Genomic DNA, 21,310 nt, shown 5'->3' with positions numbered 1-21,310 from the left:
CATATTTTGTGACTACTGTATGTACTGTAACTTATGTATCTTTAACGTTTAAATGCATATTTTGTATTGCGGTCAAATTAGTTTCCCCTAAACCACATCACCATTACAGTAACAGATAAAAAGTAAAAATAATAATAAAAAAAAAACATTATGCCAGTGTGCAAAATAAAATAATAATAAAAGGTTGGGAGCATGGATGTATTTTATTAAGTTGGTAGGCTGATTTTCGAAGGGGAGAGGGTTGGATTGATGGGGATATAAAATATGACACAACCGCTATAGTAGCCTACATTAAGAATAAGTCATAATAGTCTGTCTGAAGTCAGTCCAAACAGTTTCATGTTAGTTCACAGAAAACAATATGAAACTAAAAACTGAAACCTTTGCCTCAGAGTAAAGGTTATGGCAGAGAACAGGCTCAGATGCTTCCTTTGCTCCACATAAAATACTGTACAGCAAATTGAAGCTGCAGTACCAGCAGAGGATGTTATGGGGCGTGATACTTACACAAAATAATATAACCCACTTCCTGCAAACGTTTGCCTTTCAAAATAAAACAGATTTGATTATTATAAGCCAACATCCTTGATGCAATATTACTGCACTGAATGACAGTTGATGAGTAATGAACATAGGGGCATATCATTTCTTCCTATGTTTAAAAATTAAATAGTAATTTTCACAAGGTAATTAGAAAAACAATATGTTGGTTACTTCAATGAATACATGGTGTAATTCTTGACATGTAGTCATAGGGAACTGGTCTTGTGTTGAAGTCTGTTTCAACATTGAACAGTGTCATTTGGGCGAGAGGTTTTGATAAGCTAGTGGCTAGGCTTTGCAGAGATAACAGTTGGATAGGGCTAAATTTAAGTTGAGGTTCAACAAACCTAAGGACAACTATTGGGGTTAGGCCAGGTTGGGTTCAGGTTAAAAAAAAGGGGAAGCAGACTTTAACACAATGCTGGTATGCTGGGAATTGCAAATAATTGTTTTGAAACTGGAAGTCACAATTAGGAAGAACAGCGCAAACTTAAAATTGTCTATAAAATTCCACCAGAAGGTCAACATCCGAACAGCTGATCACAGCAGAACCAGAGGTGCAGCGAGGGGGGATTGTATCATTCCATTTAGGAAAAGTGTATTTGTACAAACTGCTTTTTCTGTTCGAGCAGCTACTGAGTGGAAAATCACCCCCATAACCATCAGAAATCTAAACACATATAGTACCTTCAAGATCCAGTTAAAGAAATGGCTCATTGATAATCAGAGCTGTCAACATTACCATTAACTTCTTGACTTGCTCTCGCTGCCCCCTGCCGGCTTCATGCCTTGTGTGTGTGCATGTGTTCATGTCTTTGTCTGATGTTTGTCTGATTGTTGGTCTGCTATGTTTCTATTGTACATTTTAGCTTAATAGTACTTTTTACTAAATGTATTGTGTCTAGGGACTGCAGATGAAAAATAGCTTTTTGGCTAACTCTGGCATATTAACAGAAATAATTATTAATATGCACTGTCCCTGTAATAAATAAATGCAGTTATTGGTCATTGTGTGGTAGGCATTGGTGGCCTATTTTTATTTGTATTCCCTTTATTTATCCATGGAAGTTTCAAGCAATGATTTTTGCTCATATCCCACAACTACACATTCACAGTTGGAAGCTGCCTTGTGCAACCACAGTTATTTGTAAAGTTGGGCTACAGGACCCTCCCTCAGACAGTAATGAGTAAGGGGCAAATGCAGCTTTTTAGCTTTCCTCACTCACAGTATCCTGCTGGTTTGGGGATCATTCAAATATGCTATCTTTGACACCACTACTGAAGACAGGTGTGCGAAAATGCAACAAGTATATTAGGAAAAAGACAAAAACCTCATCTTGTGTTCACAGTGATTGATTTAGTTTACTTTGCTCATACTTTACCATTGTTAAGTCTATTCAAGCATTGCCCCAGACAGACATCATTCATTGTCAAAATAAGTATTGAATAGGCTATATAATTTTTGCAATATTAGTCAATATGATATATATTTGTTTTTGTAACAATGTTGGATGTTTATGTGTTGTTGTTTTTTGCATCAACAAAGCACCTTAAGTTGTCAGGTATTTAATCACACTGGATTAGGCAAAAAAGACATTCCTTGTCAGGTTATTTTATCCATTCCCAGCATCACAAAATATGTCAGTATTGTGAACTGATTTTGCATTAGGTCTCAACACAATTTCAACTGTACTAGCCTATCCATCAATTCATGAACTGGACTGAAATAACTTTTTAAGCCCTGCAACCAACGCCCTACAGACTCCAACTGTAACTCGGCTACACGGGCTTTTATTTTATAAATATACCGGAAGTCTTTCCTCATCGTACATCGCAAGCTGCTTAAAAACAAACACAACGCCAGTTTGACGTCACTTGGGAGCCTGGTTCGGTTAGCTGTCGTCTACGTAGAAGGGAAGGGCATGACATGGATCTCAATTTTCCGATGTACAATAATACATGCGTCGTAGCTTGTTAAAAGGCTTTTGTTGCTGTTTCTATGTACCACGTTAGCGGTTCATTTCGTTTTGACATCTTGAACAAACAGTGGCTAGCATACCGGCTGCCTATCTTGTAACTTACTGTAACTGTTAAAGGTAACCGTTAACGTTAGCGAGCTAATTTAAACAGAAAGCTTCCGCATGGCGTTAATCCTATTTACGAGGTCTCGAGCACCTTTAGTGAAAACGTCCAGGTCGTTAAAGAACGAATTCAGGAAAGGCAAAGGTAAGGCTTCTATATGTTCTATGTTTGTTACTGCCTAGGTAGTTAACTCACTGTTTATTATGTCCATGGCGACGAAACAAAGCTAACATTTAACTTAGCATCACGGGGAGTCATGTATTCACAGAGGCAGGTGGTGCTGCTGCTGCTGCTGGGGTGGCCCTGTTTGGGTTTTTTTAGGAAGATGGTGGATGACTCAAGGTGACAGGATAACTAAGCCTGACACACCACCGTCTATCATGTATTATTATAAGCTACAAACCAGTTAATACTTTGTAGAAAGGTCGTATTGCATGTAGGGCTTAGTGTTGGTATCACTGCTCGATACTCCGCACCTTTTCTGATGATAATTCAATATAAGGAGCCAAACATGATTCTGGGACTCAGGTTATCTGAGGACAAGCTGGCGTCTGTTCTCGCTGGCGAGCGCCCCCTTTCTCTCGCGGCAGACTGTGAGGATGCTCGCTGTGTATGGCAGGCAGGTCCCCGTCTGTTTTAGACAAGATAATACCCGTATCTAAAACAAGATGCGTTCAGTTATGGGATTTATATTATGGCTTTGCCTATATGTTGTGCTCATTTTGAGCCCAAAAGCCTCGTTTTTGCGACCATGAATCACAGTTTATCTTGGTGGTCTGTTTACTGTTTATGTTTGGACCAGGAAGTGAAATGTTGAGCCACAGGAATGTTGCAAATGCAGAGCACTGTGATATGTGTGTGTTTTTCCAAAACTGCGACTGGTTACTAACATTTTACTTTTGGTTAATACACAATGTATGTCTCTCACCTTTTTGGCTGATGTTATATGCGGTATATACGTGCAGTTTAGTGTCCCAAATTATTTTCCAAAAACTGAGCCCAAATGATGAGGGTCTTATTTGAGACTGGTTAGGGTAGCACAGGTGGTTTAGCAGGTTCATGATAATTAATAATAATTAATAAGGACATTGTATGGGGAATTTGGGACACTAAACTGCACGTATACCGTTATATGAAATTATTTATTTGTCAGGGTCAGGGACTTTGCACAAAAAAACAACAACATTAATCTCAAATTCACACTACAAAGGCAACTTTGTTCCACCTTTTGTCGTGTTATTCAGTTATCAGAGCTCAAAGTAGTTCATAAATGTTTGCTTTGTCTGCCCAACAGCCCCCAAAACACCCCCACAAAGTATTCATTTTATGATCTGATACAGATCCAGCCCTTTCAGTTTGTGAATCTGTAACCAGCAAATAGTTGGCGTTAAAACTAGGGCTGCCACCTCTTTGTCGATTAGTCGCCTCATCGGTCGTTTTGGTCTTAGTCAACTAAGATTTCTTTAGTCGATTAGTCATTTTTTATGCTTATTCATGCTTAATTACTTATTTCCAAGAAACTTCTGAGCACATTTATGGTAAACACAAGATTTAAAGTGGTGCTTTTGCAGGATTAATTGTGGAGAAACTCAGTTTTACAGATGGTTAATGGTACATTTATATTGTGCTTTTCTAGTCTTAACCACCTCTCAAAGCGCACAGCTCTGTCAATTAAATCAACTAATCGATTAGTCGACAAAATCGTATAATTGTTAGTCGACTAAGAATTTCTTTAGTCGAGGACAGCCCTAGTTAAAACAGCTATTCATTAATCAGAATGTGTATTCTAATCTTTGCAATATTAGTCAATATGACCACATGTTTTTGATAAGCAGTGTTTGCTAACTGGGCATAGATATAAGGGTCATATGTCTTTGTTGCACGTTTTTTTTTTTGTTGGTCAAATACAACATATATGGTTGTATCACAGCTGTCAGTGAGTTGAAGATATTAGAGGACAATGCTACCTAAGGATATAGTTTTTGTCTCTATGTCTCTTAGTTGGTGCATTAAAGCGGTGCTTATAAATAAATGAGAAGGTCATTAAGGGAATTTGTCTGTCTGCACTGGCCAGACTGTGCTATTGGCTTTAGGCCCAGACTATCAGACAAATTGTGGCGCTTCCACAAGGAAAGGTCAATGCCTGTTATAACTCCACCTGAGACATGCTGGTCTTATTTTTTCCCCATTCTGTTTCCATGTCTGCACTGTCACGTGCCCGTAGCGTGGCGGGGAAAACCACTGCTACTATTCTGGTCGAGATGTTATTCATTATCCCTTATGAGTACAATCATATCTTGCTTGTAGATATCCCACAGATTAATAACAAGCAGCCCCTGGAGTGTCGGGATAAGTGATCAGCATGCATTGAGGCCTTGAGTCGAGAGTTACATTGACCAATGGGCTTTTAGGTCCTGCGCTGACTCCTGAACATTGACCAGTATGCAGTCTTAGCTAAGTGGATTTGTAACGGTTATCAATCAAATGTCGCAAGGTCAGAAGTAGTAAAGTTTATATCATTATCTAACACAGAGTCAATAAACTCCTGGAGAAACCATACAGCTTCAGTTGTGGTAAAGAGAGGAGGCGCTGGTATAAGTGTCCATCTCAACAATACGGAGCGGAGATTTTATTCAGTTATTTAGAGCCTTTACTCATTTTATGTGGTTTAGACCACTCTCATTCGAACTCAGTTCACACACTGAGAAGCCTGAACATATTTTCAGTTACAGTTGATTCCGCGTTAACAATCAGTATGACTGAGTGTTGTCCTCGGGGAAGCATCATATTGTATGGCTACTGTGAAAAGGGGTGCTTGACATTTGAGAGCCACTAAAAGCCACATACTCCGAACGTCCGGCATATCAAAGCCAATTGCAGCCTGGATGTTAGCTTACCTACATGCTGTCCAATAAACACGCTTATTTTGAGTCCATAGTCCAAGCTATGGTTTGTTTTCAAGTGGCCAGCCACTGTGGAGCTAAAGAAATGTATAAAGAAAATATGATGTAAATATTGTAATTTTATATGATGTCACATGTATGAGAATGTGCTCAATGTACTAAAGTATTTTTTGTAATGATGATATGTTATTTTTATGCAGAAAAGGCCAACCAGGGACTATAGCTTTGGCTAGAAATCCTATATGCAATGCATCTGTATCATGGTATTGTAACCTGTTACAATGTTTTTTGCTTTGTCCCTGACAAATAGATAGATAAATAAATACAAATATAGAAGAAGCAATTTAAATATTCTTACAATGGCCACGTATTTAGTGTAGGGCTGGCCGATATGGAGAAAATCAAATATCACAATATTCTTGACCAAATACTTGATGTCGACATTGCGGCGATATTGTAGGGTTGACTTGCTTTCACAAAATATTTTTACAATGAGATTTTAGATTAATAATCATCAGTAATGTGGATGTAATGACTAAGTGGGTAAGGGCAAATAATAAAACCACTAGTAAGTCTGGTAAGGTCAGAAAACAACATCACTTTACTGTAATGTAGCCTTTAAAACCAGACAAGACAACACTTGTGCCATAATACGATATCTAAAATCTAAGACGATATCTAGTCTCATATATCAATATACAGTAGATACAATGCCCAGCCCTAATTTAGCACACACAATTGTATTGTTTGGTGTTCTAGATCTAATGTAAGAAACATCTGTGATGGGAGTTGTCTAGTTGATAAACCGATTATGTCGCCCTACCCACAGTCCTGTTCTTTTGCCGCTATCTTCTCAGTCAGATTTATACATGTGAGCTCACACTTTTGATGAAACAACGGATATTTCATATCGGATTCAATATATTGTTAGATTCAGGCAATAACAGACTATGTGGATTGTTTTTGTGCAAGACAGCAGTATTTGTGTTAAAATAGCTGAGACGGAAAGTTACTGATGTGTTGTAAGCCGCACATACGCATGAGGAAGTGGTTTAGCACCTAACAGCCAGACCGCTGCAGGCTGGGGGTCACACAGGGGTCAGCTGTTGCAGGTAAAAATCAAGCAGGCAGGGCATAGTCATGACCTTCCAAAGCCAGATCTAGTGTAGTTTAAGGCAAGACCAGATCCAAAAGGGGATCAAGACTAAAACCATAGGAATAATCAAAGTCCTACCCAACACCAACATGGAAAATCAATACTATAGATTACTTTGCAAATGCAACAGTAATGCGTAAGAAGTCAACAAAGATACAGATGTTTTGTGGAAGTATTTATTCATCAACATCCAAGTTGTGCAGAGAATGAGAAAGAAGTTAAGAGGGTTGGGACATAAACCATATATGATGTTGCAACTATGTTTAAGAGGTTTATTCTAAGTTTAGTAAACATACTTGGTTTTCTATAACTGTGGTTATTAGAGAAACACGTGCTTGCTGGAATCCTTTTGAGTTGTACTTCACTTTAATTAGGTTTTGAGCGGGAGTCATGAGTCTCTATTCTGCAATTTTGTGGCTACGCAGGAAGAAATGACCATTACTGCCTGAGAAATGGAGAATTAAATTGTATTTAAAAAAAAAGTAAAGTGGACCCTGTTGGTTAAGCTCTTTGCAACAATCACACTACATTACAATTTTTAAATATGAATATTTTTCAACCAAAATGAGAATAATGATACAAAAATGATCATTCCCTCCAATATTGTGAATCATATCGCAATCGCGATATCAGTCAAAATAATCACAATTAGATATATTTTCTTCATATCGTGCAGCCCTAGTGTCTATGTGTAAAGAAAACTATTTAAAGTATTTTCTTGTTTGTCTAAAGTATTGTGATTCCAAATGGTTATACACCCTTAATTACAAAATGATCTACTGTCCCTAATGTGACGTATGTTTGACTGAAAGAGATGTGAATGTGAAACCAAAACTGTTAAAAAAATAAAAACCAAAGGGGATCAAACACAGCACTGAGGTTGCACTGCTTGTACAGCCCAGGCAATTGGTATATGGTTAGGTAATCTAGTGTATTTCCAGGGTTTTCTTTCTGTGCTACAGTAGGCGGCTGCTCGCTCAGCCACAAAGGTGACACTGTTCCAGTAAACTCCGTATCCTCCTGGCTACCGGCCACAGCCTGCCACGTTCAGCCAGGCATTGCTGGAGTCACTCCAGCCGGACATGTGAGAGCCAGAGCAATGGGTGTGGTTAGCCCATGTGCTCTGACGTGATTGGTTGGAAGGGTCTCCCCACTCCGCCCTTCTCTCTGCGTGTACAGCCACACTGATGGCACCTCTGTGGTTTAGGAGCCCCACTGTGGGCCTCACTGAGGGTGTGAATGAATATCCTGGCCTCCACGACCGATCAGTTGGATCATTGGCGTAGTCTAATATATATATATATATATATATAATATAATATAATATAATATATGGGAGGGGGGCATATCATAGTAGGGGGTCTGGGTGTCCTCCCCCAGGGTTATTTTGAGCGTCAAAGACTTCATTTCCTGCATTCGGATAACTTTTATGCACCAATTTACGGTGGAAATACCTTTTATTTAGCCTATGCAAAGAAGAAAAACGCAGATGACAATTCAAAATAGATCAAAAATATAATGGAAAGTATGTTGTTGCATGTCATTGGGCATTTTTAAGAGGGTATGTGGGAATCCTGGAGCTTTCTTAGTGTGTATACTTGCGAATCTACACCACTGAGTGGGATAATATATTTCATTTGTTTGGCAGAGATTTTTACATCCAAGATACAGTGCAAAAATATTTTAAAAGATATCCAGTAGCGAAGATACATTTTGGATAACTGAATACATCTTGCAGACGCCTTAAGACGCCTACACACGATCAGTGGTAAAAACGTGAGCTAAGGCACAGAGCATAGTGCACATTATGCACTTCTACCATATACAGGTATACCATACGTCACCATCGCTTCTGGCTACTTATTACTTTGGTTGCGCTTTGAAAGGTCAGCGTCAACGAGGTAACAATGGACATAATATGAACTTTGAGCGCTCAGTTGCAATTTCGAGCAGTGAGCCACGCCAAGGGTAGCGCTTCCAACTGCTCTCCCCATAGGGAAATACTGCAATACTAGCAATACTGCCTTGTGCAAATCCTCAATTATACATGGAAGTCCTGCATTCAGAACCTTTTTTAAAAGTATGAATTATTAACAAATCTTACTTGAAGTATGAAAAGTAAAAGTACTCATTAAACTGGTCCCTGTAAGTGTTTTACTATGATGTTTTTGGATTCATATTTCTTCTACATTAGGGCTGTGCAATTAATCGAATATTGATTTCAAAAACAATGTAATCGAGAAAAACAATTACCTTTGCACGTTCCATTTAGCAAGTAAACTCTTTCGCCCCTCCCGAAGGCTAAACTCACTCAGCCAACATTTGAAAATGTTTTTTTTATATGATTTATTTTAAATGGAATTTACAAAGTTCAACGGGAAAAGTATTCAGGGAAATTTCACAGTTTAAGGTGTGTTTTCAACTGTTGATTTGTGAAGTTCCATGAATTCGACATCTTTCCAAACGTCGATGAGTATTCATGTTAAAATAATCGTGATTTCAATATTGACCAAAATAATTCCGATCATTTTTTTTTTTTTATAATCGAGCAGCCCTATGCTGCATTCGTCTATATGTTGCATTTTACTGCTGTGTGGTTTTGCTCGGGTCATATCTGGGTCAGTGAATTCAATAATAAAGTTGCATTTATACGTCCAAACAGTCAGAACCTGCAGTCAGCTGCTGATGTGTGATTTGCTCCTTTGCTCATCAGCAGCGGTTGATGAAATCCCCGAGTGTGCTCTCTGTGTGTTTGGGTCCCATCTGTCTAATGGCTGATTATCAGAGCACAGCTGCTCATGTTTTCTTTTTTTTTCTTTTCTTCCCTTTTCTTCCTTTCAGGAAAAGCACAAGATGGTGCCTGTTTCAACTGCACAGCGCTCAGACTCTCCAGTCAAAAGTAAGCCAATAAAACCTGGGCCTTCCACCGTGTCTATGTTTCCTGCAAACATCTGACAATAATTTATATAATAGGTATTTAAAGTTTTGTGGTGTCTTTGATGCTGCTTTTATTTTACAGACCAACCCCCGTTTAAGCCTGATAGTAATTTTGGGAACTCTGTGCCCCATGTCTAATCTTAAATCTAACCATATCTTGGTCTCTTGCAAATTCCAACTTCCCTGGCATTTGACTTGTGCTTCAGACCTCCTGCACACTGCCTGCGTGGCGTGAGCGTGTCAGCTGCGTGGCATGTCCGTTTTTTATTCCCCCCTCCCATGTTAACAGGTTAGAGCAGGGCTGTCAAACTCAGTTTCCCAGAGGGCCACACTGGAAAAAGAGAATCACACCAAGGGCCAGACATGAAAGCGTTTATTGACGTGCTTTTCTTACCGCGTGTCACTTTTTAAAAACATTTTGGTGGCTTTTTTTTCCTCATTTTTGCTGTTTCTGTTGCGACTTTTTTGTGGCTTTCTCAGACATTTGTCACCTTTTTGTAAATTTGTTGCTTTTTCCGACATTGTTGTATGCTTTTTGTCGCATTTTTGTTGACAAAAGTCATCAAAAGAGTTCCTTAGCCATAGAATTTAGCAAATCAAGCAAAACAATGATTTTTTTTTTTTTTTTTTAACAACAACCTGTTTCACAGACTTTCTGCTTCTGGGGGGAATTTCTGAGTCTCAGAGTCGGCAAATCAGCCATATTCTACTTTGAACGTCAGGTAATTGCAGTTTAAAAAAACTGTTTTTGGCTTGGCGCACAACTAGGCGGGCCAAAATTGATTGTGAACCCAAACTGATATACGGGCCGGATCTAAATCTGTAACGGGCCAGATTTGGCCCGCGGGCCTTGAGTTTGACACATGGGGGTTAGAGCTGGCACACTGCCTGCGTGACACGCACGTCTCAGGCGCGGGCTCAAGCCGCGCCAAAACCACGCGCATGCTAGAAATAGAACCAACGCCTATTTTTCACGCGACACACAAGGGTGTTGGAAGCGTTTCCTGGTTAAAATAGAATAGGAAAAGATGTTTCTATGTCATTTTGACACATATACATTTAATAAATTAACATTTTGATGTTTGAAAGTCTCTAGGTTTTGACATAAATGCAGATATAAATGTAATTTAAAAAAAAAAAAAATAAAGAACACACTATTATTTCATTTTATCAATGGGAAACATACATGTGTACAGACAAGGCTAGCAGCAGCAGCGCTGCGTCATACACGTTTCTGCTGTGCAAAGACATAGAAGACGCCACGCAGCCGCCACGCAACTGACACGCAACAGAAACGCCACACTCACGCCACGCAGGCAGTGTGCAGGAGCCCTTACAGTAGTACATTACACCTTTTTACTTGTCCAAACATCATTTTAAAAGATTACGTCTTTAAAGCCTTGTGGTTTCTTGGTTGCTGTTTTGATATCGGAAACCAGGCCGGATTCACACATCCACATTTTCTGAAAGGTCTATACTTTTTTGTTTCTTTTAAGTAAAAGTCTTTTTAAGATTTCCCTTAATAAAACATGCAGACACACTTATTTTTTTGACGGTTAGTGGTGGTTTTATTAAAAATTTCGTGGTACACCTTATTGCATTTGAGGGGACATTTTAAAACTATGCATATCTATTTTGCAAGAATTTTTTTATTTACCAGAATTTTATTCGGATATACAGATTTTTTTAAATAGTCTTTAAAAATAACTAAATTACAACGTTCACCCTGCCATTATAAGTCTTAGGTGCAGCACCTGGGCCATTTTTTGGCAGCACCTAAGCTAAATAAATGTGAATTGCGGAAAAGAAGCGCGAGAAATGGCGAAAAGAGCATCACAATGTCGTTGGATCAAACTAACTAAAAGACTTTTCTCAGATCTAACTTTTTTTTGTGAGTTTTATCTTTTAAGCTCTTTGAGTGTTATTTATGTATTATCTGCTGCTCTAGCTTTTCCAACATTCTAGACACAGATATGATGATAATCATACTTCAAAATATTTCAAATTGCATTTTTTATTTTTATTGAAAAACAATTTTCTTTTTTATTTTCTTGAGAGAGGAATGCTTAACCCCGACCAAAAATGTGCACATAAGTCTTCCACAAACCGAGGGAAAACACTGAATATTATTTCTATCTTTTATTTCCCCCTATGACTAAGATACACTATTTGTTGTTAAGCTCTTCATCCTCTTGTCTTGTTAGACTTGATGGGCTCCGACTTGGCAGTGTGGCCCAGGTCTCTTCATCCGGTCCTTCCCTCCCTTTGTCAGACGGCTATGTGGGCCCCTGCCCCGGCCTGGACTTTCAGCGCCTCTACTGTGCTTTTGTGCTGGGGGCCTCCTCCCCACCGCACCCCGCAATCACAGCGGGGGCCCAGTGGACGATAGCGCGACCACGGGACGTCCGCGGCGTTAGGTGGATACACACCTCCAGCAGGAGATGGGACGACTCCAAGGTGGAGAAGTCCCTGCGTTCGCTAAAGGACAAGAAGAAGAAGCTGGAGGAAGGGGGGCCGGTGTACAGCCCGGCGCTGGACGCGCCTGTGAGACGGACGCTCCGGCAGTGGGTCGTAGACGAAGTCAAGCACTACTACCACGGCTTCAGGCTGCTGTGGATCGACACCACCATCGCTGGGCGAATGCTGTGGAGGGTGCTGAACGGACACCCCCTGTCCCGGCGCGAGAGGAGACAGGTGAGCGGCTGCACAATTATTGGCAATTTGATCCAAATCGCAATATGGACTAGTGCAATATCCAAATCGCATATTCGTTAAAGGCAAACTATGTTTCAAACCATTCTCAATTAAGTGTTGTGGTGCTGCAGAGACGTCCCTGTCCACAAATCCAATCCTACAGACTGAAGGAAAACCTTTTTGTCTGGTACAGATCCACGTGAAAACAACACTAATCATAAAAAAAAATATTTATTTTTTTTAATGAAAAGGAGAATAATATGGTAAGTGTATACATATACAGTCGTGAAAAAATTAGGACACCCATGCTAAAGTTGACTAAAAAGAAGAATAAAAAAATCATCTTAATCTTAATGCCTTAATTAAAAAAATGAGGAAAAATCCGACCTTTAAGGACACCAATTATCTTTGTGAGTGAATGTATCGTAAATAAATAAAATAGCCCCCCCCCACATCATCACATACCCTTCACCATACCTAGAGATTAGCATGGGGTACTTTCCATAAGATCATCTCTCAGTGCAAATCAAACCAGCTATTAGGCTAACTGAAATAAAACCATGCCAATCTCTAGGTATGGTGAAGGGTATTATTTTGTTAGGGACCATGTACAATTTTTAACATACTATAAATGTTGCCATTTGATGCATTGTACCAGTGTTAGCCTTAGGCTAATTTACATCTGCAGTCCCCAGGCAGGGCACAATTTAAATCCAACAGTAAAAACATGACAACATCTTACAAAAACAACAAGACAGATCACAAATCTTACATCAATATAATGCACATTGTGACACACACACACACTATGTGTGTCAGCCATTTTAGCAGAAAAATAGTAGTAGTTAAACCTAAAGTCAATCAGCTGGTGTTTCCAGTGAAAGAAAGCGTTTTGTTCCACTCTGACTGAGAGAGAGTTTACAGAGTGGATAACCAGCATGAGTTTAGAGATCGGAGATGAGATGTGCACGGTTTAAGTCCCACAGCCCAGACATCTTGTTCTGTAATGTTCCACAGCTTCTCAGACCTAATGGGATCAATTAGAGAAATTGGCTGCACGCTGAGTGTTTACTCAACTGGCGTTCAGCGGATTGTTGATTAAAGCTCTTTAGGAAGAAGCTTAATGTTTTCCATCTTTGATTAGAGAACTTCTCATTTAACTTCTCCTAAACACCGTATTTACACTTTTGCCAACGTTTCTCAACATTGTTTCAGCCGTTGTGGTCTTCCACAACAGGATCTCTTGAAGTAGAAACAAAGCATACTTACAGCAACTAAAGATGATATAACTGCTATGCGATGAAATATCTTGTTAAAATGACGCTGAAACGTGTTGAATTTAAATAATGTTTTTTGTTGGTTATACAGTGATTCTATTACAATCTGAATAATTTGGATAACCCAATTAATACCAAGGTTTTACAAACACTAATTCAAAGCAGATGCAAAATAAACACTTTACTTTAAAAAAAAATATTTTAGGATTTGCAGTAAACTACTGTGGAAACAGAAGTTCAGATTCGTTATTTGACTTCTTTAGCAAGTAGTGAAGTAATAAAAATGTTGTGAATTCTCCTGCAGTGTGACGTTCAGAGAGGCTGTCTGGATTGAGGCGCAGTGCCACTGCAGCAGTCCAATGCAGGTGCTGGCACGTGGGTCATTTCAGGCAAGATGAGCCGGTCAGCTCAGGTCACACTTACTGTTACCCTGTCCCTCAGTAGTACACAATGGTACAGCCACAGCGGACACAACTGGCAAGTTGTGATAGGGCTGGGTACTGAATTCAACACTTTTTAGGCACTGACCGAATTTCCTCTTTATTATTGAGTATCGAAAAATGCCTTGTCATTCAATACTCTCTCTCTCTCTCTCTCTCTCTCTCTCTCTCTCTCTCTCTCTCTCTCTCTCTCTCTCTCCTTTATTTTTTTGCGTTTGGTCTATTTGCGTGTGTTGTCCCTGTCGGCCACGTAGAAAAAGCTATAATATGAGACATGCAATAATACAGCCAAAGATATTTTACTTTTTCAGTTAAATAGAAGCATGTCTGGCCCTTATTGTGATTCTCATTTGTAGTGTGGCCCTTAGTGAAGCGGAGTTGGACACCCCGGTGCTAAAGTAACAGTGGAATTAAAGCCTTAATGCAGTGCTAATAGCTGCTGGTCAGTGCTGATGATGACCACAGTTTCCCCCTCATTAAGCCCACACCACCGGCCCATCTGCACCTTTTCAAATGCAGCTGACTCCCTCGGAGCGCCTGTCCCGAGCCCATCTACATCCCATTCATCTAACCTGGACTGACTGTGCCTCCTAAATCTCCCCCTTTCATATTCACTTACAATTCTCAGGCATCCGTTTTAAGACTCCTTCTATTTTAATCTGTCACCCCCACTCCTTTCATGTGGAACTCTGGGAGATGATATACATGTCAATAGGGGCTGCGGACAAAGGCCTTTTCACTCAGGCTGGCCTAAATCCTTTACCCTACTGGTCCGCTGACATGCAGGTGGAAAGGGTGGATAAAGAAGGACTCGTGTTTTGGACTTCTCCCCTCAGTGCCATTTCTGTAGATGGCTGGTTGGGATTGTGTCCCTGGGCAGTCAGTAAGCCCCAGTTGGACAGCCGTACAATGAAGTGGACAAGAGTTAGCCTGGTACCTCTAAACTCTGAGGATTGTCCAGGTTTGTGCTTAAAAAAAACAAAGCTTCCTGTTGGCTCAAGGGGAGAGTTTCTGAGCCTTGTGAGGCAGAATGTTCACTTTGGTCTACAGCTCCATGCAAAACTAACGCACCAATGAATTAGGAGGTTTCTGTTGCCCCGGGGATGTATGGGGACAGGGTTAAAAGTGCTGACTGTTGGAACTACAGTAGAGGGATAGAGCAGGGCGATTGTACCAAGAGACAAAGGAAGATGAGGTAAACATTTTCACAGGGTTCCCTGTTGGCTTTTCCTCACGCTGCTGCTCTCTGCTGGAGGCATGCTCAAACTTCAGCCTGGTGGGAATGAACACTACTCCTCCTGAAAAGCCATCTTCATTGTGGCAAATTCAAAACACAATCCGACACTGGCTTACGTGGTCACCAAATGAATGTGAATAAGGGCTGCACAATATGAGGAATATATACGATAATGTTGTATGTACTCTGTTCTGCTGCTTTCAGTATTCTGCTAAAATACCACTAATTGCTTGTTGAATAATACAAAATAAAAAAAACTATTTCCGACATTCTTTTATTAGACAAATTGAACATTGAATTGAAGATAAAAGGCACCACTAAAAACAAAAGAATGACCGTTGCATTTTAAAGTGCCGTTTTCTACTGATCTTTCACATTATGTTGCAGCCTTTTGCGATGTGTTTATTGCGCCAGTTAATATCATTATAGTTATAACAATCTAAAACAAGATATACTGTGCAGCCCTAATACCACCCATTGGTATTTGAAATATAGACACACACACATATGTCTTACAGGTTCTTATTTTCTAATTCCAGTTTTTCCAAATGTTCTCCCTAGTTTCTCAGAACGTGCGCCGACGTCTTCAGACTCCTTCCCTTCCTGGTGTTCATCATCGTCCCCTTCATGGAGTTCCTGCTCCCCGTGGCGCTGAAACTCTTCCCCAACATGCTGCCGTCCACCTTCGAGACAAAGTCAAAGAAGGTAACCAAAGCTTTGAACTGAAGCGGCGTGATACGAGATGCATCAAATCAATGTTGCAGATCATTTTGAAGCAAGTTGTAGGTGCAATTTAAAAGCTGCAGTCCAATGTCGGGTCTACATTGTATGCCAATGTGATTTGAGACGCTAGCTCAAATATTCATCATCCATTAAAGTGCTCATATTATGCTTTTTGACTTTTCCCCTTTCCTTTATTGCGTTATATATATCTTTTTTTTTTTTTTTTTTTTTTTTTATATGTTATAGGTTTACAAAGTGAAAAAGCCCAAAGCCCCCAAAGGGACTTACCATCTCCAACAGAAAACACTGTTCAATAACTGCTCCAAACAGCTCTATTGTAGTCCAGCCTTTACTTCAGAGACAAACGTGGTCACTTTGTAACACACGTTATAATGCTCACCTAGCTGCTAGCATGGCACGCCCTCATACTCTGCTTCTGACTGGCTAGTAGTCCTTACCTAGCTACTGAGCATGTGCGACTCCCAACAAAGATGGAACAGAAGTGCAATGTCTCACTCTGTAGCTAAAACAGAGAGCTCAACACACAGGGTGAAAAGATGAGCTGCAGCAATATGCAGTACAACAAATATATGGTGTTTGAGCTCAACATTAGTATATTGTGGGACTTTATCCAATTATTCCTCAGATTGATGTTTCTAAATAATAAGTCTCCCATATTGCAGTACAGTGAGAATACATTCAAATTTTAGTAAAAAATAATTTTTATATAATCCTCATCTGTTTGGCAATGCTTATAATCATAACTATATATATATATATATATATATATATATATATATATATATATATATATATATATATATATATATATATATATATATATATAAATATAAATTGCAATCTAACATTTCATGTTTCTTTAATTTCATCACATGGTTAATATCATTCATGAAAACAGAATGCTCAACACAATGTCATTTAATAGTAGTTGTCATGAAGAATGGGGAATTATTTGAACACAACATTGAATTTGTGACATGTTGTCTTTTTAGGAGGAAAGGTTGAAAACGGAGCTGAGAGTCAAACTGGAGATGGCCAAGTTCTTGCAGGACACCATCGAGGAGATTGCGCTGCGGAACAAGGCGGCCCAGGGGAATGTGACCGAGGAGTTCTCCACCTTCTTCCAGAAGGTTGGTGTCACCGAGGCAGGCGTTCATGGAATGAGTCAAAACAGGCTCGGTACTGCCCTCTGGTGGTGGGAACAATCAAATGTTTCCACCACTTTAAAGTTAGGTCATACAGTAGGTCATGTAAACTATGACAGTTCAGCATTCATTCTAATAACAACATTATACGCAATTTTAAATAAAGCTGCATTAAGGCGTCCTGTTAACTTTTGCTTTTAAGATAAGGTAAAACTTGATTCATCCCTAGGGAAATTGTTGTGCAGCAGCTGCAGTATAAAGTTGGAAAGTGTGCAAATAGAAGAAAATATAAATACTTGAAGATACATTGAAGTCATATTTTAATATTTCCTGTAGATGAGAAGTGACAGAAAATGTGGGTCTCTCGGTTAGAGAATCTGTTGCAGTCTCAGCTCATGTTGTAGCAGGGGCTCCCCCAGAAAAGTTGTCCGGCTCGGTGGCAAGTGCCTTTTTTTCTTTACGAGGGTCCGGCTGGGGCCAGTCCCAGACTGATGGCAGCATTAATGTATATAATTTCTGTGATAACAGAATCATGGACGGAATCGCGAAATTGAGAATTAAAAAAAGCCATAAGACACATTTCCTTAGGGCTCTACATTAAGTCAGTGCTAAAAGCTAACTGGAGATTTGAAAATATGACTACGTTTAAGTTTCCAACTGAGCCGCCCCACTGTGACTAATTTAAACCCCTCCCTCCTCCCCCCCGAGGCATACACCAATGCAGAAGTATAAACATCAGGCCACTTATGTGGGCTACGGCGAAAGCTCTGCGTGGAACCTCCGCAGAAACATAAATCACGCTTTAGGCCTTGTTGGGGGCAACTTAGGCCCGGTGGGCCACCAGGCTTGCTATACACTGGGGGAAACGCTGTGTAGATTTTTAAAACCAATGTATTTTGCATGAAAATCTGGTTTGTTTTAGCTTTCAGATTCCCCTCATTAACAACTATTTACAAATCACCAACTTTAACATGTTTGTAGATACGGAACTCTGGGGAACGTCCCAGTAATGAGCAGATCATCAAATTCTCCAAACTGTTTGAGGACGAGCTGACTCTGGACAACCTGACCCGGCCTCAGCTAGTGGCTCTCTGCCGCCTCCTGGAGCTCCAGTCCATGGGGACCAACAACTTCCTCCGCTTCCAGCTCATCATGAAGCTCAGGAACATCCGGGCAGATGACAAGGTATCAACCTCTGTGCTAAGTAGAAAATGACCACATTTACTTATCATTGTCAGAATTGACCAGACAGCTACACTTTCATTCAGAGTGAAATCAGAAATTGGTCCGAGGTAATAGGTACAGCACTCTCTCAGTTCATTTTCTCTTGCATTTCATTACATTTTTGACACAAATAAAATGTAAGGTGGTTGGTCATTAGAAGCTCTGTGTGCCCTCTGTTGATCCAGCTGATAGCCGAGGAAGGGGTGGAGAGTCTGAACGTGAACGAGGTGCAGGCAGCGTGTCGCGTCAGAGGGATGAGATCTCTAGGAGTCACAGAGGAGCGACTGAGAGAACAACTCGCCCAGGTAACCACAGCAAACTGGATTCAACTCTATTGCGCACATGCATTCATTTTTCCTCAGTTACAGAACTTAAAGGTCCAGTGTGTGGGAATTTCTCCCATCTAGCGTTGAGATCATATATCGCAATCAACTCTCTCGCCCCACGCAGTTCAAAGTACGTATTATAGCTACGGTAGCCTTCGCGCTTCAAAAAGACGGTCTGTTGTGTGGTCCTCCATGTTTCCTTCTTCATACTTGCCGGGGCCGGGAAGCTACGATACACATTAGCAGCATCTGTGAGTTTCTCATGTGACAGCGAAAATGCCAAAGGCGGAGCAAGATGGCGCATGAATATGGAGGGTCTACCCCAGTTCATGCAAATGTAAAATTTCAAGCCAATAGGAATACTTGGAATTGATGGTGGTGGTAAATATTCATGGAAAAGGACAAGTTTGTGAACAGGCAACACAGATTTTTGATAATGAACAACTAAAAACGTTACACACTGGACCTTTTAAATGTTACTGCCTTAAGATGTCTTGTCCCATTTATGTGCATTTTCTTTTGTGCGTTTGTACATTTTAGTCTTACCTGTAAAAGGACATAAAAAAAAAGTTTTTGACAGACTAGACGTGATTGATCCTTTAGAGTTTAACACATTTTTATGAAAGAGGATACTTACATTTTTGCATTGGAGCTAGGGCTGGGCAATATATCAATATTATATTGAATATTTATATACGTTTCCTGGTTTCAAAGGCTGCATAACTGTAAAGCGAAGTCATTTTCTGAACTTACCAGGCTGTTCTAGATGTAAACGAAGGAAAAAAGTAAAGTGCACATGCAAAATCAAGTCTAATCCCTTTGTGGTCTGAGAGGAGATCTCTATATCTGCACTGTAACAGCTGAAAACTGAAATATGTTTCTACAGTATTCTCTATTCATCATGTTTTATTCTGTCATTCAGAGGTGATGTGGACTCAAACGATATTGTTATGGAAGTTTAGGGAGATTTGTAATTGTCTTACTGTCGGATCACATATCTGCCCTAACCTCTGTCATGTGATGTTGGGCTCTCGTAGTGGCTGGAGCTGCATCTGAACCAGCAGATCCCCACGTCGCTGCTGCTGCTGTCCCGGGCCATGTTCCTCCCCGACACGCTTTCCCCCGCCGACCAGCTGAAGACCACGTTGCAGACGCTGCCCGAGATGGTGGTATGTGTGAAATGATAAAACGTAGAAGATTTATATATTATTTTTTTTAAATGTTTATTTGTATAGGGAGAAGTATGTAGCATAGACCTATGCCACACCCCACAGCATTTAAAGCCTAAACTAATTTGCAATGCGTGTCCCTAGAAGGGCCTTTTATCTATACAATATTATGTAATTGATGTTTTACAAAATGTTTCTGTTAATTTTTTACGTTTAGTGTAGTTTATTTCGGTCACATGGATACATAGCATCACAAATATAACAGAAATGGTTAAAAAAAAAAGTGTCCTCTTAATTTATACAGTGTCATCTTAACTCGTTTCTAATCAATACTGACCGAAAAGGTGTAGGTTAAAGTATTTGCATATTGCACCTACCCTTTTTACATTCTATTTTATTTATATTTTGTTCCTAGGTTCCCTCAGAATCTTATCAATCTTATTTAATGTATTATTATAATATATTTCTAAATGTTATATACATATTGCACATAAGATATGAAACAAAACAAAGTAAGTAAAATGGACACAACTAAATACATTTCCCTTCATATACACACATGCCTTACTTTTATATTTGCTTAGCTTCTTCCTTTTTAGAATTTTGTTTTAAATCTTTGTAGGGTGTAACACATTTTTCATTTCCTTATCTAAATGCGGAAGTGTAGAAAAGAAAAACGTATCCGTATCACGGTTCACAGTTATGGTGTGAGAATTGTAATAACATGTTTTTTCACATTCTAACAAGATATTTTTATGTTTTAACAAGATTTTCACGTTATTACAACATACAAACGTAACAACAATATACTATTTATCACGTTATAACATAATCATTTATTGTTATAACGTGATACTTTATGTTGTTAGAACATGAAACTCCTGTTTAAATGAAGACACAGTGTGCGGACGGATAAATTGCCAAATATGTGATTGTGATGATATTGATATTGTGATGAGTAGCTTATGTGACACTAAGGATTTTGAAATGGATGGGGCTGTACAGAAGACAGAATGAGTGTCAGCCCATGATGAAGTAAAACTTAAATCGTGTTAATGAGCCATAACGCTGCGTTCCAGGCAACCTGTAACCGGTGTTTTCACAACCTTCTACCCGTGAAAGTACCCTGGAACGGCAGTCAAACCCGTATTGGTACTCTGTCCCACTCTCTCCTCTCTAGACAATGGAGGCCCAGTTGATGGTGGCAGAGATGGAGCTCTCCAAGGTGGACAACAAGGCCAAGCTGGAGACCACGCTGCAGGAGGAGGCGGCTATACGCCAGGACAACAAGGATCGGGAGAATGAGAGGCTGGCCGACGCTGCAGAGAAGGCTGCCAGGGTAACTATACAGCGATGTGTGGTTTTTTTATTTTAATTTTATTGTTTGTGACAATATTTGAGATCTTTCACAAAAATGTGTCTTGACTGATTGA

General features: G+C 39.8%; 1 protein-coding gene across 4 annotated transcripts in view; it reads left to right on the top strand.

The window, feature by feature from the left end:
- The first annotated feature begins 2,402 nt into the window (after nucleotides 1-2,402).
- Nucleotides 2,403-21,310, top strand: part of letm1 (leucine zipper-EF-hand containing transmembrane protein 1) — a 28,931-nt gene continuing 10,023 nt past the window's right edge. For all 4 annotated transcript variants that reach the window (XM_028566764.1, XM_028566763.1, XM_028566761.1 and 1 more), the window contains exons 1-9: nucleotides 2,403-2,769; nucleotides 9,526-9,583; nucleotides 11,826-12,315; nucleotides 15,831-15,974; nucleotides 17,006-17,143; nucleotides 18,140-18,343; nucleotides 18,568-18,687; nucleotides 19,746-19,877; nucleotides 21,058-21,216. In XM_028566764.1, coding sequence (XP_028422565.1) covers nucleotides 2,685-2,769; nucleotides 9,526-9,583; nucleotides 11,826-12,315; nucleotides 15,831-15,974; nucleotides 17,006-17,143; nucleotides 18,140-18,343; nucleotides 18,568-18,687; nucleotides 19,746-19,877; nucleotides 21,058-21,216 — 1,530 coding nt within the window. In that variant the 5' untranslated portion in view covers nucleotides 2,403-2,684. The remainder of the gene's footprint in view (nucleotides 2,770-9,525; nucleotides 9,584-11,825; nucleotides 12,316-15,830; nucleotides 15,975-17,005; nucleotides 17,144-18,139; nucleotides 18,344-18,567; nucleotides 18,688-19,745; nucleotides 19,878-21,057; nucleotides 21,217-21,310) is intronic.

This window comes from Perca flavescens, chromosome 20 (assembly GCF_004354835.1).
Source record: "Perca flavescens isolate YP-PL-M2 chromosome 20, PFLA_1.0, whole genome shotgun sequence".
In the NCBI taxonomy this organism is placed as follows: domain Eukaryota; kingdom Metazoa; phylum Chordata; class Actinopteri; order Perciformes; family Percidae; genus Perca; species Perca flavescens.
This window is presented reverse-complemented; position numbering and strand designations above follow the sequence as displayed.